This window comes from Epinephelus fuscoguttatus, linkage group LG7, assembly GCF_011397635.1.
Source record: "Epinephelus fuscoguttatus linkage group LG7, E.fuscoguttatus.final_Chr_v1".
In the NCBI taxonomy this organism is placed as follows: Eukaryota; Metazoa; Chordata; class Actinopteri; order Perciformes; family Serranidae; genus Epinephelus; species Epinephelus fuscoguttatus.
Genome location: NC_064758.1, coordinates 25,110,047 through 25,136,250, shown reverse-complemented (window position 1 = coordinate 25,136,250; position 26,204 = coordinate 25,110,047). Strand labels below are relative to the sequence as shown.

The 26,204-nt window shown below is 38.0% G+C and overlaps 2 protein-coding genes across 2 annotated transcripts; one reads left to right on the top strand and one right to left on the bottom strand.

The window, feature by feature from the left end:
• Positions 1-715: 715 nt before the first annotated feature.
• On the top strand, positions 716-21,956 carry LOC125892375 (hemicentin-1-like). Its single transcript, XM_049582354.1, has 20 exons — positions 716-748; positions 850-911; positions 1,036-1,074; positions 2,630-2,701; positions 4,461-4,751; positions 4,849-5,121; positions 7,225-7,509; positions 9,047-9,310; positions 11,385-11,675; positions 12,655-12,927; positions 13,095-13,364; positions 13,681-13,971; positions 18,181-18,453; positions 18,535-18,661; positions 18,746-18,903; positions 18,998-19,099; positions 19,985-20,053; positions 20,263-20,322; positions 20,457-20,525; positions 20,653-21,956. The coding sequence occupies exons 2-20, from the start codon at positions 881-883 to the stop codon at positions 20,715-20,717; spliced, it is 3,303 nt and encodes a 1,100-aa protein (XP_049438311.1). The 5' UTR covers positions 716-748; positions 850-880; the 3' UTR covers positions 20,718-21,956.
• Positions 21,138-25,693, bottom strand: apobec2b (apolipoprotein B mRNA editing enzyme, catalytic polypeptide-like 2b). Its single transcript, XM_049582406.1, has 4 exons — positions 25,308-25,693; positions 22,709-22,889; positions 22,199-22,542; positions 21,138-22,096 (listed from the first exon to the last, which is right to left on the bottom strand). The coding sequence occupies exons 1-3, from the start codon at positions 25,571-25,573 to the stop codon at positions 22,201-22,203; spliced, it is 789 nt and encodes a 262-aa protein (XP_049438363.1). The 5' UTR covers positions 25,574-25,693; the 3' UTR covers positions 21,138-22,096; positions 22,199-22,200.
• Between the last annotated feature and the right edge of the window lie 511 nt (positions 25,694-26,204).

Genomic DNA, 26,204 nt, shown 5'->3' with positions numbered 1-26,204 from the left:
AAACTGCAGTACTTCTAAAGTAAACCCCCCCTAATGGCCACCGGTCACGTCACCTGGCAACATGTAGATTATTATAAAATGTACAAATAAAGTTTATGTAACAGTTTCAGTGGGAATTGAATCAGTTGGTATTTGCATGTCTAGAGAGCGGCTCTCAGCTGGGGACGAAAGGATGTGGCTCTGTCGTTTGTGGTTAATAGGCTGGATTCAGAGAAGTGTAGAAAAAAAACATGTAGCTTCCGCACATGTTCTCTAAATCACGTCACACCCACAGGCCACAAAAGCACGCTTCGACTGCACGAAGATAAATTAGCAACTTGTAGTTAAAGTAAGAGTGATGGATTTAGTTCTGTTTGCTTTCAGTTCTGTCTCGGCTGAATGTAAAAGAGAATAGTTCATTGACTCAAATTAAAATGAGTAATTTCTTTAAAGTCATAACAGATGAGTGCAGTAAATATTTCAAATGATCCTGACTTAACCTCTCTCTCAGTCACACAGTATGGAATAAACATATACGTTTGGTAAACAACACTGAAGCAACTCTTGTTAACACATTGGTGCTTTTTAGGTTGTTTCAATTCCCCAAATCCTCCCTGTCACTTTTCAGCAGAAATCAGCAATTCAAATTCGTGTTGAGAACAGAAACATCTGAGTGTGGTTAACCAACACACTTCCTGTTGCAACAAGCAAAAAAATGACAGAGAGAGAGAGAGGCAGATGTCAGAGACAGGAAAGCCGCTGCTCTGAGGTGAGTTTAGAAATTAATTTGTTGCACACACCCATGTTGTGCACAGCCTATTTCCTTTACAGAATCTCACTACACAGCACATATATGACTCAACCCCGCAGCACAGCCTCTTCATGTGCAGCCCAATGGAAAATGTGGCTTGTCAAGGTCCTCGGTGTCATATGTGAGTTTATTTTTTTAGGCAATTTCATTCATTTATTTGTGATTTATAAAAGTGTACAAAGAATATTTTCATGTACTTTGAATTGTAATCCTCACTGAATATTCATCGTCACTTATTTTTACAGATTTGACCGCTGTTTGTGCCGCTCAGGATCAAGAAGATGGTAAGCCACAACCATTCACCAAAAACAACTAAGTAGTTGTGCATGTTGCATTGTTTTGAAGTTCCTACTTTTGTGCTTCTTTTAATCATTAACAGCGTTTCACATTTCCTTGTTGACCCAGGGTGTCTGCAGGTCCTTAAAAAGTCTTAAAATGTCTTAGAGTTTATAAATATTAGTCTTTAAAAGTCATTTAATAGTCTTATATTGTAATCTGCGTGGTGTTAATTGCCACAAATGTTTTATCTAATTTGATTTATCCAACTTTTATTTTCTTTTTGTCAAATTGAGTCTAGTTCTTCTGTGTCAGAGTCCTCATTACTGATGTTACAAACCCTTAAACCTGTCTTTTTAACCTGTTTGCAAATGTAGATTACCTAACTCACTCTGAAAACCATATTCCTAAATAAAACGTACCTCTACACGGCATATACTCACCTCTACAGTTGCCCTTATTACTTAACCTGCAATGCTCCAATAAGAAAACAATGATTTGTCCAAAAATCAGTCTTAAATTTGGTTAAAAATGACCTGAAAAGGTTTTAAAAAGCATAAAGTTCATTACCTGAAACCTGTAGACAGCCTGTGATCCACTAAATACTCACTCTACCTCATGTATGGAGTTCAGTTATGATTGTGAACTAAACTATCTGTTATTAAATGTTTTGCTTGCCTGTACTGACGCAGAAAACAACTATGTTTAGGAAGTTAAATCATGAGGAAAGCTAACATGAGGAACATGAAGTACTTTGCAGGCATGAGTCAGGCACTTCCTTCAATTCCACACCTACAAACGCAAATTCGTATTTCGGTATTCTGTAGCTCTGGCTCTATGTTTTTACACAGTTATGTTTTTCTAAACCCTTCTGTCTGTGTCTTGTTCCTGTTCCTGTGTCATCTGGTAGTGCGTGTGGTGGATTAAGTAACACTTGATAATATACTGTTGTCATATACTTCACAGTGTGGTGCTGCTAAGATATGTACAAGTTATTTTTTTTTGGAGAGTATCTCTGCATTCTGCGGTCAGGTGTTTTTGTAATTTTATCAGTCTCTTAGCTATTTTAATCCACATGTCAGCTCTATTATAATTATATGGGGTTTAATTTAATTGGGTATGTGTGTCCACCTGTATGGTGGTTTCATACAAGACCACAGCAGTTCATTTAGGGCTGTAACTAACAGTTATTTTCATTTTTTATTAATTTGCAGATTGTTTTCCTCAATCAGTCGATCAGTCGTTTAGTTTATAAAGTGTGAATGAAATGTAATTCACCACTATTCAAGGGGATGTATTCAAATTGTTGTTGTCTAAACCTTGAGATATTCAGCTGCTGTTATATAAGACAAAGAAAAGCAGTATTAACCTTCGCATTTGAGGAGCTGGTACCACTGAATGTTTGGCATCAACTGACAATCAAAGTTCATCTTCTGTTGTTTATTTCTTCTGTTAATCTTTGCAGCTCTAAGTTTATGTTTAAATCCTCACCTCAGATGTAGGTAGACCACACATGCATGCTGTCTAAACTCTGTTCTCCACACCTCTCCTGTCTTCCACCAGCCACCGCTGTGGCCGGAGAATCTGCTCCAACTGATCCTACTCCAATGACAATGAGTATTGGAACTGTCTATGGTGAGATTTTAACCTTAGTTGTGCTGTGAACAGAAACCTAAAAAGCGGAGTGAGCATGATCGTACAACCCCGTATGTTTGATGTGGAAAAAACGTTACTTCCTGAAATCAAGCATTCAAAAAGAAGATAAGTGATGCAGTGCAAAGAAAATTCACCCATAATCAGTACTTATAAAATGATATTGCATCGATTGTCTAACCACAGACAGAGCAGAGTTAATCTTAATCTTAATTATATCTCTTTGACAATACGGCCTCTTAACTGCAAGTCAGCAGATGCCATCTGTTTCATCACCATGGGTGTTGTTAAAGTGTTCTCACACTTGTTTTATTTTTACCACCTGCAGTGGTTTCCACCCAGGTGATGTCATCACTGCACTGTGTCCTCACACCTTTCAGAAGGAGTCTGTTAAAATCTGATAAATGAAACTGAACTGTTTAACTGCTTGAATAATTTGTTATTTAAATATTTATTCTATTTCACTTCTATTCATGAGCGTGTGTTCTGACATAAACTACAGTTTGTAATGTTGTATATTTTCTAAAAAGATAATTTCCAGTTCCTCATGTGATTCATTCTTATCTGCACTTAAAAAAACAACTTATATTTTTCTACCTGGGCCCCATTTTCCCACGATCTTGTGTCTAAGTGACTAATGGGGACAACAAATTTTGAAATTGGTCCAGTATTGAGCAAGAGCACTGCAGCTGGCAGGCTGCAATGTAACAACATTACTGCATAAGTCACTGTCAATGAGTATTTAATTGAATAGTTTGTTTTTGCCACTGACAGGCTCAGATTGTTTTTATAAGTGTCTGACGATATTATGGAAAGGATCCCTACAGAGATAGAGCTTTTTGTTAAAGAGTAAGATCCCTGTCTTTAGCCAAAACAGCCTGGCAATTGCTGCCACCCAACCCACCAGACTCCATTTAAATTGATTATGTAAAACACACTTTATTTGAAGTCGACAGAAACAAAATAAAACTCACATAGGCTGTCTAGCTGTGTATTTCCACCTTTAAAACAATCACCAACCCAAGAATGCTTGAAATAAACCCGTAATTCACCCCAGTTAGATGTATATGCTGTCTGGTGTGTTTGGTCTGGTGGGTTCGGCAATAGCAATAGCAATTGAGGCTGTTTCTAGTTAAACAGGAAGGATTTCACTCTTTGACAAAAAGGTCGACCTCTGTAGGGATCCTTTTCATAATGTTGTCAGATACTTAAAAAACAATCAGAGCCTGTCAGTGGCAAAAAGAAGTACTTTTAGTCGATGTAAATTGACAGTGCAAACATGCCCTGAGTGGTTACATTGCAACCCGTTCCACCGCTCACTTAATACTGAACCAATTTCAAACCTTGGCAAATTTTTGTGCCAAGATCTTTTAATTAACTGTAACATTAAGTGCAGTAATCACAATTTTCAGGGCCACTCACTGGGCCCAGGTTTAGAGTGATAGAGTATTAGATATCTGGCAAACTATACAAATATACAAGATAAGAAGTGTTTCAAGGAGCAAAAGCAAAACCAATGCCTAAAAGAGTAACAGTAGGATTAAGATGAGTACAAGTTACCAAGTAGAAAAAACACCTGAGTTTTTCTTTCAGACCAAAACTCAAGACAAGACTAGCTACAAAAAAAGATGTTCACAATCAGGTTCCTGATGCTAATAGACATAAATGTGCATGGCTATTTCAGCAAAATGTTTTTTTATTTATACTTTTATAATCATTAATATTTTTCATACACTTCCAGTGCCTCCTGAACCATCTGTGCAGCTACTGTCAGGATGGACGGAGGTGTTCCTCTCAGAGAAAGTGGAGTTCAGTTGTAATGTCGATGGCAGCTCTGACTGGACCTTCACCTGGTACAGAGATGAACAGCAAGTACAAGATTCAGATCCAAATGTGTCTATCGAGGGATCCAAGCTTACACTCACCGCAGCATCAGACGCACAATCTGGAAGTTATTCTTGTAAAGGTCATCACAAAACAAAGAGCAGTGTTATGACTGGAACTGCTATCCCAATCAAGCTCAAAGTTCATGGTAAGTTTCGTTATGTTTCATCACCTATATTTGTGCTGAATGTCCAGACAGCATGTCATGTAAAATATCTGAAATTATCTGTCTTCTCTCCGACTAGCAAACAAGCCCAAGCCCAGTTTAACTCAAGATTCAAACACTGAAAAGATGTTCCTCGGAGAGTCTGTCACCTTCACATGCAAGGTCACCGAGTCCTCTGGATGGAATTATCTGTGGTACCATAATGGAAATGAAATTCAATCCGCTGATAGTACGACTCATACCATAGGGTCTATAGATCGTCCTGACAGTGGACGATACCACTGCAAAGCCAAGAGAGGCAAAGACCAATTCTTTACAGAGGAGAGTGACACAAAAACTCTGCAGGTCTTTGGTAAGTTTATTTGTGAACTGTGTCATTACAGTATGAACACATTCATATTTACACGCATTAGCCTTTATGCATTAATCTGTATCAGGGGTCAGCAACCTGAACTATCCAAAGAGCAATTTCTGACCAAAAATAATTAAAAAAAAATCTGCCTGGAACAGCAAAACATATTTGAGCCTTATAGTGACACTGCTTATTAACAGGGATGCACAATATTGGATTTTTTTCCGATATCAGACATGTAACAACTCATTTGGCCAATACCAATACACCGATATATCCATTTTTTACCCACCTAATCTTAGTGATCATCAAGTCTCTTCTGTAGCGGAATTACCATCATATTATACATACATGTTCTTATTGTGATGGCCCAACATCAGATGGAGACATGAAATACAATGCTTTTCTTTTTCTTATGTAATATTCATTCATTGTGCAAAATAAGAAAAAGCCTGCTGGCCGATTCTGATAGTTCATTTTAAAACCGATATTGGCCGATATCGATGATGTGCCGATATTATCGTACATGCCTACTTATGGAGCCTGGCGGTCACACACCGAAGTCATCGAAATCCAGTGCTTGGGCAAGGACTTGTGGCTTCAGGAACCAAGAACAAAGGTGTCCTTTAGTGTTGGCATGATACGAGGCCGGTTGCTGTTACAGTTTAACGACATACGGCAGCATTGGGGGAAAAACGCAGGACAAAAGTTAAGGTTGTGAAAGTCCAACTGAGGCAGTTGAAGGGGGTGGATGGGTCCAACAAACACCGACTTTCACCCGAGAGAGCAGTGTTCACGTCACTTAACACCGTAAAGCCATACCCTGTTCTAAACCTAACCACGTGTTTTTGCTGCCTAAACCCAACCATGTGTGCTTGTTGTTTAAGGAAAAAAATGTCACTTTGCAGTGTTGTACTGACGTATTGCATTTATTCTGAAAGAGACTGTATGTAAATGTTAAATTTCCTGTGAAAACAGAAGTGTATTTTGAAAGACAATGCATGTAACAGGCAGAACTTGACACATTGTCCCAGAACGTCAACAGTGGTACCTTGCACGTCATATGTGGACATGGAAAGTCCACGAGCAACACATCAATATGTTACGAGGTCAGAGTGAGAATGTGTTGACTTATTAGGTCTAAATTAGCCTATTGACATAAAAAATAGGTCTAACTGAACTTTCAAAAATATGTTTTACCACAAGATGGCTCCTCTGCAGTGGGCAATTTATGATTATTTGCTAATTTAACATTGCAGCATTGGTGGTGAAAGCAAACAGATCTCTCTTTGCACCTTTAAATTCTGTATTCTCCTCTAAGACTTTTATTTTTATGGATTATGAATCAATGGCTAGCCTAGCTAGGGGAACTCAAGACTAGCCACTGCTGTTGAGGTTTGGCAAAATTTAAAGGAAAAAGGGTGCTAGGCCTTTGACGTGCGACGCACATTTAGTAGTTGACGAAATGTTAAAACTTCTTTTGGTTGTTTTTCTTATTCAGTGCATAGGCTACACATTTTTACAATTGGAGAATCTAAGATTTTTTTAGGCCTACAACAATGATACAAAAATTAAAATCTTTAAAAAATAAATGAATAAATATTATTATTTTTTTTTTTATTTTTTTTTATTTTTGTCGAGAGCCACTGAAGAGGGGCTAAAGAGCAGCACATGGCTCCAGAGCTGCAGGTTGCCTACCCCTGACCTGTATCTATAGTATTTTCATCTGTGAAATTTTAAGTTTAAATAGCTAATAATAATAATAATAATACACTGCACATTTATGTGTTCCTGTCTCCTATTTTTGTATTGAAGTCCATTCCTACCAAAAACAGATCATGTAAGTCATTATAATGAGAAATGTTCTTGAAAAATTGAGTTTGTATCTCAACATGAGTTAATATTTTTTTTTAAAAAATGAGGAGCTTTCTCAAATTATTTCGACAAAGTTTTCTATCATAATGACTTACAGGATTTTTTTTCATCGCACTGGCAGTGGAAATGGGCTTCAGTACTTCTCTGATGCAGCAAGTCACTTTATTTTGGTTTTATCTTACATTTCGTTAAACTTTTTTAAGATTTCTTCACGGTGCATATTTTCAGACCAGCCTAGACCGTCTGTGAAGATGGTGAGTCCCTGGCTGGAGGTGTTTGAAAATGAGACGCTGGCTTTTAGCTGTGAAGTCGACATCAACGATGATTGGACGTACACCTGGTACAAAAATAAAGAAGTGGTACCGGACGACATGAACATTGACAAAGTGGACTCATATCTCAACATCACTTGGATAACTCGAGCTTCTCAAGGAGACTATACCTGTGGTGTTCAAGTCGGTTCCAGGAGACGCAGCTCTGGAATCAGCAATGCAACTCACATCACCGTTTATGGTGAGCTTTCATTCCACTGTGTACTATTACACAAATGTTACAGTAATTCAGCTATCTTTTGCAGATTGATAACACTCTCATAACAAGATACCACCAACACCCAGTTAGCTTTTGGTTTATACCAGACAGATATGTCAACTTGTTACACTGTGTTTCCATCTTCAGTCTGTCATTGATGTTTCACGGGGAGGGAGGTTTGATTTTCCCTAACCAATCACTAGCAAACAGCATATCAACCTGATTCTAATGTCATTTTAACTCCACACTGACTACAGTGTCAGTCTTCCATGCAGCACTGAGCAGTACAGCCAAGGCTATTCAACGAGGGCTGGGTTACCCTTTTTGACCCCATGGGAGTTATGGGGTCACATGTATGCGCAGTGTAACTGGAACTATGATGCTGGAGGGTTACAGCAGATGGTGCTTGAAATAAAGGGATGGTATCCACTTAGGTGCTCTTTGGGTGCTCTACTTTTGGCATCTTTGGGTGCTCTCGGCCTGACAAAAGTACAATAGATCATTTTCATATGGAAAGCATTTTTTCATGGCCTTTTATCAAGGACTATTCAGTAACTGCAGAGATGTAATTTTCACCCATATCTTTATTTTTTTTTTTTGCATAAAATACATTCTGACCCACGGCCTGCTGTGGATGCCTCAGAGAGAGGAATCAAACACACCTTTGTTCTGTGATGGTGCACCAGCTATTGGGCCTTTTGCGTTCCAAGTCACATACTTTGTCTTTTTACTTTTAGTAGGTACTACAGCTGTCCTTAAAAAAGTACATACTGTTACGTGCAGTCTGCACACAATCGGGACATACCACTTTCTCATAACATTAAACCTTAAACCTTGACCTTCTTGCTTTTATATCTGTTACCTTGGAGATAAAAACAAATGCCACTTGTATGATGCAATTTGATGCTGTGACTTCCCCTCATTTTTATCTCCCTGACCGCGGTGCTTATTTGTTGTTCTTTATTTTAACCAACATACTGCTGTTTCATGTCTCAATGCCAGATGAATCAGCCAACTTGAACTCAGTGGAGTGGGCCGATTTGAAGATGTGGAGCCAGGCAAAGTTAGCTTAGCTTAGCACAAAACTGTAAACAGGGGGAAACAGACACCACTGAACAGTGATATTTTATGGGGTCTTATTATCACTGTGAGATTGCCAGACTGATGGATTTATTATATTTTACTAGCATGACTAGCTGTTTCTCTATTTTATAATACATCCATTTTCACTCCCTCGTTTCCAGTCTGCTTGCTAAGCTAAGCTAACTGGCTGTTGGCGGTAGCTTCATATTTAATTTACTCTACCCACACAAGTGGTATCGATCTACTCAGCTCTCCAGAGTGAAAAAGCATATTTCCATGTCAAACAGTTAATACCTTTTAATGTTAATATGTAACTTCATGCACATACCTCTTAATTTTGGTTGTGAAATTTTGATGTATACTTTGACTGCTTCTCAGGTTTTGTGGTACAGTTTTGTGTAGCAGTAAAATGACGTGAACTGCCTCTCTGTTCTAGAAAACACACCAAAACCAACATTGACCAAGGTTCCTGCTTTTAACCCTATGTACGTTGGAGAAACTGTGACCTTCACATGCAAAGTCAGTGTGTCCTCTGGCTGGAAGTATCAGTGGTACAGAGATGGACACATGCTTAAACACACCAGCGAGACCATCAGCATTCGTCTTGGTCTTTCTGATCAGGGGAAATACCTGTGCACAGCCACCAGAGATGAAATGACATCAACAGACTTCAGTGAGGAAATACCACAAGATGTTCTTGGTAGGTAAAAACAAGCAAAGTAATACTGTGTTTAAGAAAATGTACAATTGTTTGTTGTAGATATGTAAAAATTCACTGCAAGGTCAGGAAACGTCTATGCTGCTCTTAAATGCAGTGTAACTGAATTTTGAGAGCATCTTGCTTCCGTTATTTTATGCATTTCCTGTTGAAACAGGATGTTGTGGTGTAGCATGATGCATGAGGAATGGCTCAGAGGTGTATATGTACATACAGTAGCAGTAAAATATCACTCAGGGAGAAAACGGATGATTTGTGTAAGGGTGGGATTGTTGGCTATCAAAGTGAAAAAAGTCAGAATTATAAATTTTAACAGTTAACATGCCACCGCTGCATTTTAAACTTGTTGTCCTCTCAGTGTTTAGAGGACAAAACTGACCTGCTGTTTATTGACTCAGTCCAAAGTTTTATATTTTAAGGCATTTAGGTTTCGCAGCTGTTAAGAAACTGGTCCCTGCTTCCTTCATGTTAAAACGTAAATGAGTCAGTGCTTTTTATAGTTTATATAAACTATGTGAGTCACGGAATATTGTACTTTCAGTCGACATCATCATCATCACTGTACATTTGATGTTCAGGTTGACTTACCTGTCTAAACACATTGTAGATTTAATGACCTGTGATTAAATTGTTAATCCAAGTGGCCAATGTCAGCTCTGCTTCTGACTTTATTCTCATATTGGTGACTATAAGTCAGAGCAGATGGCGGCGACATGTGGGGTCCCTCAGGGATCCATTTTGGGAACCCTCTTGTTTAATCGCTACATGCTTCCATTGGACCAAATTATACAAAATCAGAATGTAGCCTTCTATAATTATGCAGATGACAAGCAAATATACATATCACTACCACCAGGTGATTAGGGACCTGTAGAATGCCTATGTCACTGAACTGAGCAAATAAATGAATGGATGTGTCAAAATTTTCTCCAACTCAACAGAGATAAGAACGACATAATTGTCTTTGGACCACAGCAAGAAAAACAGAGTGTCAGCTCCAATCCCTCTCTCTTATAACTAAGAGTCAAGCAAGAAACCTTGGTGTTATCCTGGACTCAGATTTAAATTTCCAAAGCCACATCAAATCTGTGACATCATCTGACGACTATCATTTGAAAAACATTGCTAGAGTCAGAGGAATGAAAAAAGCAAGACCTTTAAAGGCTCATCCACGCCTTTATTTCCAGCAGATTGGATTACTGCAATGGTCTGTTTGTAGGACTTTCAGAACAAGCTGTTCTGCAACTTCACCTTATTCAGAATGCCTCTGCTGGGGTTCTGACAGAAACTAGGGAATATGACCACATTACTACAGTTCTAAAATCTTTACACTGGTTACCTGTCACTCAGAGAATTTATTTTAAATCTTGCTGCTTGTGTATAAATCAATCTGTGGCTCAGCGCCTTGAGAACATCTAGGGCCAGCCTACTGACTGTCCCAAGAGTCAGAACAAAACATGGTGAAGCAGCGTTTTGTTATCAGGCAGCACAAACCTGGAATAACCTCCTAGATGATGTTAGCTCCGACTATAAACGCTTTTAAGTCAAAGCTAAAAACATTCCTTTTTTACACTGCCTACTCTACCTTGTAATGACTGCAAGTTTATTTTAAAACTCAATTTTAAATCATTATAAATATATATATTTATCTTTGCACCTCTTGTCTGCATGTTTGCCATTTTTAATGATTTTTTTAAATTGTAAATTACTAACTACTACTAATTACGTAATTAATTTTACCTTTTATATCTTTTTCTCTTTACTCTTTTCTGTATCCTTTATTATGTTTTATATGTCAGTGCTCCGAAAGCACTTTGAATTGCCCTTGTGTATGAAATGTGCTGTACAAATAACGCTGCCTTGCCTTGCCATATATTTAGCTTCTTATACTTTTGAGGATCTACTTTTTACTTATTATTATTATTCAGTATTTAAGTAGATTTGACATCTTAAAGCTTAAAGTTTAGATCAGTTTGTATCTTTTATCCTGTTTGGTAAAATCAAATACAGTCAGGTTGGGATATAAAAAGTGACAGAAGTGTCTCTCTCTCTTTAGAAATTCCCCTTCCGTCTTTGAAGCTGGAAACAAAGTGGTTGGACGTATTCCCTGATGAGAGTGTGAAGTTGAGCTGTGAGATGAACAGCATCTCTGACTGGACTTACACGTGGGAAAAAGGCGGACAGCAGGTCCAGGCTGATGCTGTTGTGTCTTTTCACTCAAATGGAGCTACCCTTGACATCAGATCTGCTGCAGCTACACACGCAGGAGAATATCACTGTAAGGGACACCTGATGGGAAGGTCTGTCAAAGGCAACTCGAGTTCTGGACTTACCCTCTCGGTGTATGGTGAGTTTTCTCTTTGGAAGATGCTGTTTGCACCCAGGTGTCTCTAGCCAACAGTGTTATTTGCACCCAGGTGTATATTCCTGGGCGTCCTCATATGAGGTCAACACATTTCCGCTTTACTTGACCTTATCTTTTGTTCTCTTTAACTTAGACCTGTTGTCCTCGTTCATGGACACTTTTTTTGTGCCACCTAGTAGTAGTAAGAGCACAATACACTAATCCACATAAAAACAAGATGGCAGCCATCTCTGCTGAGTCAGTCTGCAGCTGATCCTGACACAGAAGTGGACAAGGTCCAAAACCTGATCACATTTTATGGCTGAAACTTGTTTATTTATGATTAATAATGTTTGTAGCTTGATATGGCAACAAATTTGACCAATTTTAGCAACAGTAGTAAGCTAAGCCACTATTTATTAGGAACTACTCATCTGAAGATGTTGGGACTTTATTGTCGTCTCATTTGAGAGCACTGGGACTTAATTATCGTTGATTATTTTTAGTTTTTTATACTTCTCAGGTCCTGCTGATCCCAAATAGCTAGTGGGAATTAAAAATGCATTCCAAACAAAAGTTCAGGTCTGAGGAGGATAAATATTTAACTGATTTACCTCTGTTTTTACATCTAGTACTGGCCCTAACCATGATCTGTTTGGCCTTATCCTAACCGACCTCGACTTGTCAACATGACAAGTTGTAGCCAATCACAGCACTGGGTGGGATCTATGATAATCTTTCGAGATGGGTGTAAATAGCTGAATAGCTGCAGTGTGACTATTTTCACCTGGGTGCAAAAAGGCACTCAGTTTCTTTTTTAAATTTACATAAAAATACATATATTTGAAGGAAAATTTATAATATTAATGGTTTCTTTCATTTAAGTTACAGTTACACATTTTTTGGGATTAGGGCAAGGGGGTCGGCGTAGGATAAATATCTGTCATATACTAATGGCAATGGCACATTTTCATATCCTTAGATAAGAAACCCAGACTCGTACTGACACAGGATCCAGACTACAAGGTGATGTTCCCCGGAGAGTCAGTCTCCTTTACCTGTCACATTAATGTCTCCAGTGGATGGGAGTACCTGTGGTTCAAAGGAGGCTCTCTACTTACCGTACCTGGAAACAAATACTCCATCAGCTCTGTTGGACCAACAAATAGTGGTTTATATACATGTCAAGTAAAAAGAGGCACCGATCGAGTCTTCCTCACTGACGCCACTCAGCTTATACGCCTTCAAGTTGAAGGTACGTTTCTGTTTAATTCCTTGAAACACTTATTTTTACTATGCAGGTGTTGAACGAGTTTTCCAGTTGTGTTTCTGTCACATACGATCCTATTATTTGGCTGGTTGGATGTTTTGATGAACAGTTTAATCATAATAACTATTGATATTTCTTCTTTGTGTATTTAGGGAACAAGCCTAAGCCTTCGATGACTCAAACGCCAAATGCTGACAAGGTGTTCACTGGAGAGTTGGTGTCCTTCGAATGTAAGGTCACACTCTCGTCTGGTTGGAAGTATCTCTGGTACAAAGACGAAGCACAACTCTCTATGAACAGCAGTATTCATACCATCCGTGATGCCACTGTATCAGACAGTGGGACTTATAAGTGCGTGGCCCTGAGAGACAAAACAACGTACAGTACAGAGTTCAGTGATACTCGGGCTTTGCGCGTATCTGGTAAGTGGTGTCAGTGTGAGTTAGAGGAGTAATGCTGCCTTCATCTGTTTTTATGGATTTTATGTTATATAATGTCTTGCTAAAAATGAAATAGAAAGAGGATATATTACGGGCGCTCAGTAGCTTAGTGGTTAGAGCATAAGGTATTGTCCTTGCCACAGTGGCTGTGGGTTTGATTTAGGCCCTTAGCTTGAATCAGTTCTGTCTTATAAAGGCAAAAGCCAAAAAATGATTGCCCAGATGGATATGAATATTTAAAAAAAAAGGATATATCTAAGGATATTAGAAATGGGCTAATGTGTTTGTTTCTCTCCAGAAATTCCTGTTCCAGTCTTGAAGCTGGAAACGCCATGGCCAGATGTGTTCCCCACTGAGAGTGTGAAGTTGAGCTGTGACATGGACCGCACCTCCGACTGGAAGTACACATGGTACAAAGATGGACAGCAGGTCCAGGCTAAAAATAGTGTGTCTTTTAAGTCGGATGGAGCCATTCTTTCCATCGATTCTGCTTCACCCTCACACCGTGGACGATACAAGTGTTTAGGAGAGCTCAAGAGCCGGCCTGTCAAGAGCATTTTCAGTTCTGAGCAAACTCTTGATGTTTACGGTGAGATGATTTGTTTTTTTACACAGTTCTTCAGCAGAACACTTTTTTAGGCATTTAGTGACATTTAGTTGTGAGCAACTGACTGAAACTTCTCCCAGTTAGAATTTCTTCAGTGTTCACGTTTTTTAAATGATCTGGTCTATTTGAATCCATTACAATCAGACCAAGTTAATTAAACCAGTTAAAACACTGAATAAAGCAAGTTCATGTTATAAATCAGTGTTTCTCTGACACAAAGATGGGCTTGAAGTCCAGCACCTGCTAAGGTGTGCTCATCTTCTTTGCTGGATAACTTCAGTTTCAGACATTCAGGATGTTTTTACCATGAGCTGAGTTGTCCGCAGAGATCTCCTCTTCTCCAAAATAAATGGACCCGGTTATCTGAATCAGTGAAAATACTGAAAAAAGCAGGTTCATGTTAAAAAAAAACACCTGTTTTTTCAACACTACTTGTCATGTAGGAGCTGCTCACTACTGTGGCCACTGTGGAAACGTGAATGGTCCCATCTAGAGAAAACACAATTTTTATGTTCAGGTGATTATACATTTAAGAAAACATATCTATTATATTAAATTCCATTTCTGCCAGCCAATATATCCCCCTAAATCCCACACTGTGAACCTTTAACCAAAACCAGTAAATGCACCTTTTCACTTCCTTGCCAGAGATTGTGATACCACTCTACTATCAGTCCTGCCAGGACAATTAGCATAGCTTAGCATAAAGAGTGGAGGTAAAGGGAAACAGATGGGCTCTAGTTGCATGTAAGCTCCCATTAAATCACAAATTGTCATTTTCACACTAAGGCTTTTGGACAGAAAAAAACAAATGACTAATTACGTGTTAAAGGTCCAGTGTGTAGGATACAGGGGGATATACTGGCAGAAATAGAATGAAATATAATAAGTATGTTCCTTTACATTAAAATAATAATAGTTATCTTTTTGTTACTTTACAATAAGCCTTTAATATCTACATAGTTTCTACAGTTCCCAGAACAGACAAACCAAACACTGGCACTAAATAGGGCCATTTGCAACAGTGCCAGAAAAACACAGATTTTTTTTTAACGTCAGATTATCCAGTGTTTTTACTGGTTTACATGGAGGGGTCCATTTGCTTTGAAGAAGAAGTGACCTTTGCAGATAATTTTACCTCCAGATGTTCAGGAGGTTTTTACTTCCTGATTATATTTTCATTTTATTGTGATTTAATGAGATGTTTGATTTGAAATGATTGCATTTTTATGGCATAATACACTATGACATCTGTCTTGCATTTTTCATATCATACTTTACTATGACATTTTTATTGGATTTTTTCATGACATACTATACTATGACATTTTTACAACATTTTTCATGACAGCGTTTTTGTGACATTTTTCATGACATACTATACTATGATGTTTTTATCACATTTTTGATGTCATACTATACTATGACATTTTTATCACATTTTTGATGTCATACTATACTATGACGTTTTTGTCACATTTTTGATGACTTACTATACTATGACGTTTTTGTGACATTTTTGATGACATACTATACTATGACATTTTTATCACATTTTTGATGACATACTATATACTATGACATTTTTATCACATTTTTGATGACATACTATACTATGACATTTTTGTGACATTTTTGATGACATACTGTACTATGACATTTTTATCAAATTTTTGATGACATGCTATGCTATGACGTTTTCATCACATTTTTGATGACATAATATACTTTAACGTTTTTGTTAAATTTTTGATGATGTACTGTACTGTGACATTTTTAATCACATTTTTTATGACATACTATACTATGACGTTTTTATCACATTTTTGATGACATACAGTATACTACGACATTTTTATCAAATTTTTGATGACATACTATACTGTGATGTTTTTATCACATTTTTGATGCCATAATATACTTTAACGTTTTTGTTAAATTTTTGATGATGTACTGTACTGTGACATTTTTAATCACATTTTTTATGACATACTATACTATGACGTTTTTATCACATTTTTGATGACTTACTATACTATGACGTTTTTGTCACATTTTTGATGACATACTATACTATGACATTTTTATCACATTTTTGATGATATACTATATACTATGACATTTTTATCAAATTTTTGATGACATGCTATGCTATGACGTTTTTATCACATTTTTCATGACATACTATACTATGTTTTTATCACATTTTTGATGACATACTATACTATGACGTTTTTATCACATTTTTGATGACATACTATACTATGATGTTTTTATCACATTTTTGATGCCATAATATACTTTAACGTTTTTGTTAAATTTTTGATGATGTACTGTACTGTGACATTTTTAATCACATTTTTTATGACATACTATACTATGATGTTTTTATCACATTTTTGATGACATACTATACTATGACATTTTTATCACATTTTTGATGATATACTATATACTATGACATTTTTATCAAATTTTTGATGACATGCTATGCTATGACGTTTTTATCACATTTTTGATGACATACTATATACTATGACATTTTTATCATATTTTTGATGACATGCTATGCTATGAAATTTTTATCACATTTTTGATGCCATACTATATACTATGACATTTTTATCAAATTTTTGATGACATACTATACTATGATGTTTTTATCACATTTTTGATGCCAAAATATACTTTAACGTTTTTGTTAAATTTTTGATTACGTACTGTACTGTGACATTTTTAATCACATTTTTTATGACATACTATACTATGATGTTTTTATCACATTTTTGATGACGTACTATACTATGACGTTTTTGTCACATTTTTGATGACATACTATACTATGACGTTTTTATCACATTTTTGATGACATAGTATACTATGAAGTTTTTATCAAATTTTTGGTAACATACTATACTATGACATTTTTTACAACATTTTTCATGACAGCGTTTTTGTGACATTTTTGATGGCATACTATACTATGATGTTTTTATCACATTTTTGATGACATAGTATACTATGATGTTTTTGTGACATTTTTGATGAAATACTATACTCTGACATTTTTACAACATTTTTCATGACAGCGTTTTTGTCACATTTTTGATGACATACTATACTATGAGGTTTTGGACCCATTTTTGATGACATACTATACTATGAGGTTTTTGTCACATTTTTGATGACTTACTATACTATGACATTTTTGTGACATTTTTGATGACATACTGTACTATGACATTTTTATCACATTTTTGATGACATACTATACTGTGATGTTTTTATCACATTTTTGATGCCATAATATACTATGACGTTTTTGTTAAATTTTTGATGATGTACTGTACTGTGACATTTTTAATCACATTTTTTATGACATACTATACTATGACGTTTTTGTCACATTTTCAATGACGTACTATACTATGATGTTTTTATCACAGAGACTATGACGTTTTTGTCACATTTTCGATGACATACTAAACTATGAGACTTATGACATTTTTTTTTAAGGCAAACTATACTATGACGTTTTATGACTTATTACACTGACTTCTTATGGCACACTAAACTGTGTTTTGTTCTTTTTTTTTTTTTTTTTACATATTATGACATTATATCACAGGCCATGATTTTTGTTTATTTATTTTAGTGTCTGTGATGGGCACAGAGGCAGGTTCTTCCTGACATTGTTTTGCGACCATAACTATCACAGTATCAATACCTACTTGCCAAATTTGGAGCTGATTATCTGCTGGGCATTGTTTTTAAAGGGTGTTTAATATATTGTCTCGGGGCAGATGTAAACCTCTGGGTAATGCTGCATCAAAATGATCAATTTCTCCTCCATATTTTTTGACTGATAGCTACTAGGAAAGGAAAGATATCTGCCAGCTGTGATTGGTTGTTCCCTGTCACATTACATGTGGTGTGCACTGCTGCATTCCAAAAGTTGACATTTTTTATCACAGGGCGCAAAAAAATAGGTGCTTGGGAACGGTATCGCTCTTGCTTTTGAGCGCATCTACATTAACAACAATGGATGTGTGGGCACAAAAACTGCAGCATGTGTACGGGCCCCTAAAGCATCTAGTTAAAGGCCAGCTTCTTCCTACTTTGGTTTGTGCAATGTGATATCCAATAAAATGCTGTCATACTTATCGCAATGACATTATTATCTCTCCACAGATACAAAACCCAGAGTCAGACTGATGCAGAATCCCACACACGATGTGATGCATAGTGGAGATTCAGTCTCCTTCAGCTGTCACACTAATGTCTCGTCTGGATGGGAATACCTGTGGTACAAAGATGGCACTCAAAACACTGAATCTGGAAAAAATTACACGATCGGGTCTGTTGAAACATCCAACACTGGATCATATCAATGCCTCGTTAGAAGAGTAGGAAGTTCAGAGTTCCTCTCAGACGAGAGTGAAGCTGCAAGGCTTGAGGTTAAGGGTAAGTTTTTGTAGACTTCCCTCAAACATTTTTCTGAATGTGTTGAATGTGTTCATCACAGTTTTGATTGTGTTTCTGCAGAGCGCCCACAGGCTAATATCGTCCTGTTGACTGGCTGGTCCGAGGTCTTCTCCACCGACAGCTTGCTGCTCAGATGTGGGGTGCAGGAAAGTCCGGACAAGTTGAACTACGTGTGGAACTACACGTGGTAATGCACAGAAAAAAATACAATTTAATACTATAGATTGAAGTATTCTGAATGCACTCATGTGTACTGTGTGGATTGTCACAGGTTTAAAGAGGGCCAACCAATCATTCAGCCGCTCACTGAAAAACATACAGTCACACCCCAGAATGACCCTGAGCAGAGCCTGTACACCTGCCGGGGCGTTCGCAATGGCAGACCATCATATTCAAAAATCAGTGATTCTTTCAAGACCAAGAACCTTCGTGAGTATAACTGAGGTCTGGAAGTAATGAGTTATTACAGAGCAAATAGTATGTCTCATTTTCATTCTTCTTGTTTTTAATTTCTAATCTGCAGTTTTGAAGAGGAGAGTGCTTCTTTCCATCTCTGGCTGTATCTTCTTTGGCATCATCGCTGTCTTCATTGGATGCATTGCCCTCAGAATCTTCCGCAAACCAGGTGTTATGAAGTTTTGAGACTCCTTGAGTGCATGGATTCTAAAAATCTGCATAATTAAATCACCTATAATCAATATTATTAAATAATTTATCAGTTACAATGTGAAAACAATACTTGATTCTGATTGGCAGCATAGTGTCTCTTAATTCCCAAGTAGTTCCAATGAAACTGTTCACTGTTCTATACTATGACGTTTTTTATGACATACTCTACTTTTTTTTATGACATACTAACTATACTATGTTTTTTAATGACATACTATACTCTGACATTTTTATGACATACTAACTATACTGTTTTTTATGACATACTAACTATACTATGTTTTTTATGACATACTATACTCTGACATTTTTATGACATACTAACTATACTGTTTTTTATGACATACTAACTATACTATGTGTTTTTTTATGACATACTAACTATACTGTTTTTTTATGACATACTATACTATGACATTTTTATGACATACTAACTATACTGTGTTTTTTATGACATAGTAACTACACTATGTTTTTTAAGACATACTAATTATACTGTTTTTTAAGACATACTAACTATACTGTGTTTTTTATGACATACTAACTATACTGTGTTTTTTAAGACATACTAACTACACTATGTTTTTTAAGACATACTAACTATACTGTGTTTTTTATGACATACTAACTATACTGTGTTTTTTAAGACATACTAACTATACGTTTTTTTATGACATCCTAACTACACAAAGTGAATAGAAAGATGATAAACTAAAAGGTGATAAAATGGAGGTATAAATGTGACATGCTTCACATGATGTGGCCAGCCCACTTCATCTCAAATTAAACAAAAACCACAATGAGGTGACCCATCAACCTATTATTCTTTTCTACCTCATAGCTGATGATGATGAGAAGCCAGAAGACACAGAGCTGTTTCCTACCATGGCTCAGCTAAAGGACCGTGATGGTACGTTGACGCCGCCTCTCGTGGCTTGTGGTTTTGGTCACCGTTTCCACACATGCTGCAGATACAGCTCCACCAGTGATTCATTTCAGAGCTATTGTAGAAAATGCCAATTGTGAAACTACCTACTGACATTTTCAAGTCACAGTCTGACTCTCATTGCCTGTAGCCATTGGTGCTGTTGTGTTAAAGCTGCTTCCTCCCTCCTGCAGATGCAGCCTGTCCACTGGTTAAGTACATTACTGATGCAGAACTGAGAGCTTCACCTAAAGGTAAAAAAAGCCCACAGATAAGTAAAGCTGAAGATACAAATCCTGTGTTACTTTGAGTGTTTGTAAAGTCCCCTGGGTCCATCCCTCACTGATGTATTTGCTTGGTTGCATTTTGAAAACAATCCCACCCACAGAAGCAGAAGAGAACGGCACGATTTGCAGTGAAACAACACCCTTACCAATAACTTCACAGGAGGACCAAGGTAATGAAGTTATACTCCAAATGCACTTTCCAGTGAAATATGTCCTCTTTTCGCCCATTTTCTGTGCTGACTTCTTTATAACTGAGACACAAAGTATTTCTAATCCATATTTCGACATCCTTTCTAGCTGTGACGAGTGAGAACCATGACACAACAGAAAACAACGGTGGACTGGTTTCCTTTAAACAATGAGTCACTGAAGCTCTCATTGCATCACTTTGGCAAATAATTACAAGTCTATAAACGTTTAAGGCTTTTTTTTTAAGATTTTTTTTTTTTTTTGGTCTTTATTTGATAGGACAGTCTAAGCATGAAGCGGGGAAGGGAGAGAGGGGATGACATGTAGCAAAGGGCAGCAGGCTGGCATTGAACCTATGGCTGCTAAAGAAAGGACATTGCCTTTGTATATGGGACACCTGCTCTAGCAACTCAGCCACTGGGTGACACAGCCCTGTGAGGCTTTGATGGGTTACAATTTTTTTTTGATGTATTAAAACTAGAGAGACCTTCTCGCTGTTTATAGGCTACAAGCGGCATATAAAATTTAAAGTTTTGACTTGTCTGCAGTACTGGATAAAAGTCGAGTAAATGAATTAGGAGTCGTCCTCCGGGCACTGTAAATATTGGTACCAAATTTAATGGAAATTAAAATAGTTAACAATATTGCACCCTGGAACAACAGGCTGCCATTTAATGTGTACAGATTTGTTTTGCACTGAACATGACCTGGCGGCACAGTACTGTTGAGAACTGTACATATTTTAATCCACGTCACTGTACTGATGAACTGTTAAAGGCACTGTTTACATTATTATGTGATATGCATCAATGATATACATTGTTGGCTTTCATTGTTAGCAGTTATGTGTACTGTACATATGTGTTGACCTGCAGGAGAATATATCAGTCCTCCTTTGGTTGGTTTTTTTACTTGTTGTAGCAAACACCTGGGGCCAGATGTATAAACTGTGTATGCCCAAAAACATTTCACTGGTCATGTTATTAATTTGCGGGCTACACCTCGTTGTGTGAAATGTCAATCAAAGGCACATTTATACAGTAATTTTTAAATAATTTATGAGTGGTAAATCATTCTTTTTACTTTTCATCCTCAACTGTAAAGCACTTTAAGAAGTGATGATATGATATGAGCGCTATAAATGAACCTTTCTGATGTTTAATAATGATGATTGAGACATAACCTCGAAGATGGTTTACAGGTACATGTGAGGAATTAGTGGTATGGGTGCTATAAATGGCCGCAGTTGTGCATCTGGCCCCAGATTTGAGTAAATATAAGTTAGTCTACACCACAGCTTATTTAATATTAAATGTTACAGCAGTTTATGTTATTGCTGTCTTCCTCTCAACTGCCATTCAAGCAATTTGTGTCTCCCGATGAAATTATCAAAATAAAAAATACAAAATGTCGCCATGAGTGTTCATTCAAACTAAAACTGATCTGCACCGTCAGTTGTGACGGCAAGAAACACACATTCAACCAGTGGGGACATAACAGGTAGGCTGATTTGTGGTTCAGTCAGTGGGGAGATCTTGTCCATCGTGTGCACCTGTAACAAAAGACACAAGTATGAGACAATCATAATCCAGACAAACGTCAAAATCCAATGTTTCTTTTAAACACACAAGTCGCAAATGAGCCCCTGACTCACATCTACTTGAGGATATCAGCCAGTTTCTCCACATAGTAGTTGTAGTTCTCCTGACAATCCTCCCAAGGTGCAAAGCTCTCCTCCTCCTTCTCCACGTACGTTTCCCAAACGTGTACGAAGTCAGACGGCTTCATCATCCGCAGTTTGCAGCCGGCGCTCGCCAGAGCCCGGAGCCCCTCCACTATCTCCGGCTGCTCCCACTCAAAGAGACGGGAGCAGAACATGCAGAGACGGACCTTCTTGCGCTGCTGGAGGATGGTGGCCAGTTTGGCTGCACAAGCTGCACAGGGACTGGATGTTATGTACCAGGTGACCTCATACTCCTGGGATGCATTAGGGAGCACCTGGAGAGGAAAGAGAGGGGATTTACAGAGGGATAAAAGAGAATAAACATTATCATATAACATTATCACAACAGAAGAAGTTAACAGAAACCAAAGCTTGCAGGGAGTTCACGTATGTGTTACATGATACGGCCAGTAAGAAAAGCTAAGTGAGAGCGTGGATTACCTGTTGAAAGAAGGCCTCTTCAGCATGAGCTGTGGCATGTTCATCCTCCATATAACCTTTCAGAGGCTCTGTGGTGCCTCCTGGTGTATCCACTCTGAAACACAGCAGGGTCTTGTTCCTCCCTGATGAGTACTCCACGTTCCTGAACTGAAACTTGAAGTAGAACGGGCTCATCTGTTCCCTGGTGGAGATTGAAAATGAGATCTGAAAACTATGTTTGCCTTTTAGCAAATACCAAAGCAAATGTTTCATGAGGCACAGCACTAGCTGTCATCACGGGGCTTTTTAGTGCATGGAGGTTAAAGGAATACCTCACCCCCATTTCCATATCAATTACGCACCCTGTGTTATGTTTCATTCGTAAAGAAAACATTTTTCTTGCATGCCTCTGGCGAACAAAGAATCAAAAAAACAAAAACAATCTTGATGAATTGAAGTCAAGTGGGGCAAAACTATCTGAAAACATCAGTTTAGAAACTTATGCAGTATAATCCAAGTCTCATTTATGCAGTCATATGCTCAGCACTTCCTAAACAGACGCCCTTTCAGATGGGGAACTGAACTAAAGGTGAAACTTATCTGTCTTCTCTTCTAAGCCAGACTCCATTGACAAAAAGCTCGCTGAACATGGACACTGCTGGTCTAATGCTGCCTTGATCAGTTAGTTTGTTTGTGTCATTGTGTGACTTTGGTGTTTTAAAGTGTTTGTTTGGATTCAGCAACGTCACACAATAACACAAGCCAACTATCTGATCAAGGCAGCAGTAGATCAGCAGCTCTGATGTTAAGTGGGGTAAAATGACTGTTTTTGTCAATGGAGTCTGGCTTTAAAAAGAACATGAATAAGTTTTACTTGAATTCAGTTCCCCATTGGAAAGGGCTGTCTGTTTGGGAAGTACTGAGCATACAGCTAGATGAATGAGACTTAGCTTGTACTGCACAAGTTGAGTGAGATTTTGTGAACACACGTTTTGATATAGTTTTGCTTTTTATAAATACAGCCCCCTTTGACTTTATTCATTAAGAAATTTCTCCATTTTTTATTCTTTGTTCACCAGAGGCATGCAAGGAAAACAAAGTTTATTTTATGAATTTACTGGGTGAAGTATTCCTTTAAAGGAGCAGTGTGTAGGATTTAGTGACATCTAGTGGTGAGGACTGCAAATTGCAACCAGCTTAAACTTTTCCCATGTGCCAACATGAAGGTAAACTCCCACTTAGGATTCCTTTTGTGTTTATAGATCAGGAGGTTTTCATAGGGAGCTGAGTTATCAGCAGAGGTCTCTTCCTCTCCAAAACAAGCAGACCAGCTGATTAAAACCAATAAAGACACTGAATGAAGCAGTTTCATGTTACAAATCAGTGCTATGTGTGCTCATCTTTTTGTCTGATAACTTACGATCCAAATGATCGGGAGGTTTTTACCAGGAGCCGAATTATCAGCAGAGGTCTCTTCCTCTCCAAAACAAGCAGACCAGGTGATTTAAACCGGCAAAAACACCGAATAAAGCAGTTTCATGTCTAAAAAAAGTCTATGTTTTTGTGATGCTACTCATCGCGGAGGGGCTGATAACTAAAGTGGCGAAAGCAAAAACTCAAATGGCCCTGTCTAGAGCCAGTGTTTGGTTTGTCTGTTCTGGGCTATTGTAGAAACATGGCAATGCAACATGGCAGCCTCCATGGATGAGGACCTGCTCCCTATGTAGAAATAAACGGCTCATTCTAAGGTAACAAAAACACAACAATTCTTATTTTCAGGTGATTATAAACGAAAGAAAACATACTTCTGATATTCCATTCCTGCCGATATATCCCCCTAAATCCTTCACACTGGACCTTTGGATGAGCATGAAAGAGTAAATAAACCCAATCAGCATGATGTGTCAACAGTACTTCCAAAGTTATCTGTCACCTTTAATGATAGTGCATGACAGCGTGACTGACATTCACTTCCAGGCTTAACAGTGGCAGCATGACTCATTCATTTTGAGATGAATTTGTCAACCATCCAAGGCACAAAAAAAGAGCGATGATATTGAGTCTTGGAAATAAACTATGGTGACACAGTGAATAGAATATTAACGAGGCTACTGCTGAGTAAACCGGTGCTTCTATAAATATTTTTGGCTCCCACATCATCCCATTATCTGTAGATGTGCGAGGCTCTTCACGATTCAGCCACTGTACAAAGCACATTCCCCTCCTGTCTTTCTTTATTAATCCTTTGTTATATTGCGCATGAATAGCCAGATGGATTTCACAAATAGATCTCTCGTATCAAACAGCTAATACTCAGAGAGATGGAGACTGTGGAACAGATGCTAGGCAGAGTGATAAAGCAGGGGCCGGCATCTGTCAGCTCTGTGACTCATCCCTATTCTTACCGTTGGGTTAGTAAGGATGGCAGGTGCAAGCCATTAGTATCCTTCCTCGCCAAAATCCACTATAGAACGTGCAGTGGGAACAATATGATGTAAAGAAAGACATGAAAAACTACTTTAGATACAAGAGAAAACAACTAATAACCTAAGTGTTAAAAAGCAAAACAGGTAAGTGTGACACACTAACTCTTGTGTTGTGTGTGTTAAATCTCTCTCACCCTGTGATGATCTCAAACGGTGGCAGTTCTATGGGCTGAAACTCTCCATTTTCTTCACTGTTTGCCGCCTCTGCTCCTGTTGCGCCTCCACTTTCCCCATTCCTCTTCTCTTCTTCCGCCTTGGGCTGCTCAGGCTTTTTCACAAGTTTGTCAGGCTTCTTCACACTTTTCTCTTTCCCCTTGTCTTTGTCCTTCTCATCGCTGGTTTTGTTTTCCACCTTCTTGTCTTTTTTCTTAACAGACACCCGGCTGTTTCTGTCGGCCATGATTGTGAGCAAGTGGGTGAGAGTGTTGGATAGAGAGGGAGGGACAGAGAGTGAGAGAGATAGCTCAGGGTAAGTAGTGTGATAACCCTAGTGCACTTACAGAAATAGATCCTATTGTGTGCCCTGGTTGGAGTCACAACACATGCATGTCTGGCCGGGGCAGGGATAGGTTAACATACTCCTCCTCTTTCCATGCCTTGGCTGCTAAAAGGCCAAAGGACAGCACAACAGTGGGTGACCATGTGTTGCATGAGGAACTTCAGGGGCGTTGCTGGACTTGTATCTCTTACACACTTTACCAAGTTGCCAAATTCACAAAGGAAAGTACCATATTCTGTGTATAAACAGAAATAAATATATACAACCCCAAATAAAATGAGTGGCAGCTCTTTAATCCATCGGGCTTAAACTGTCAACGGGCCAGCAACAGGCAGGTTATTAATAACGATGTTTGCCTGCATGCGTCTGTGTGTATGGGGTAACCAGGGGTCTGTTGATACTGAACACCATGTTTGTTTGTGCCAACTCCAGTGACCTGCAGCACGTTAGCAATACACAAAGGCCAGCAAGAGGGCACCCCAAATAGGGAAGAAGAGAAATCAGTGCAGCACAAACACACACAAACACCAGT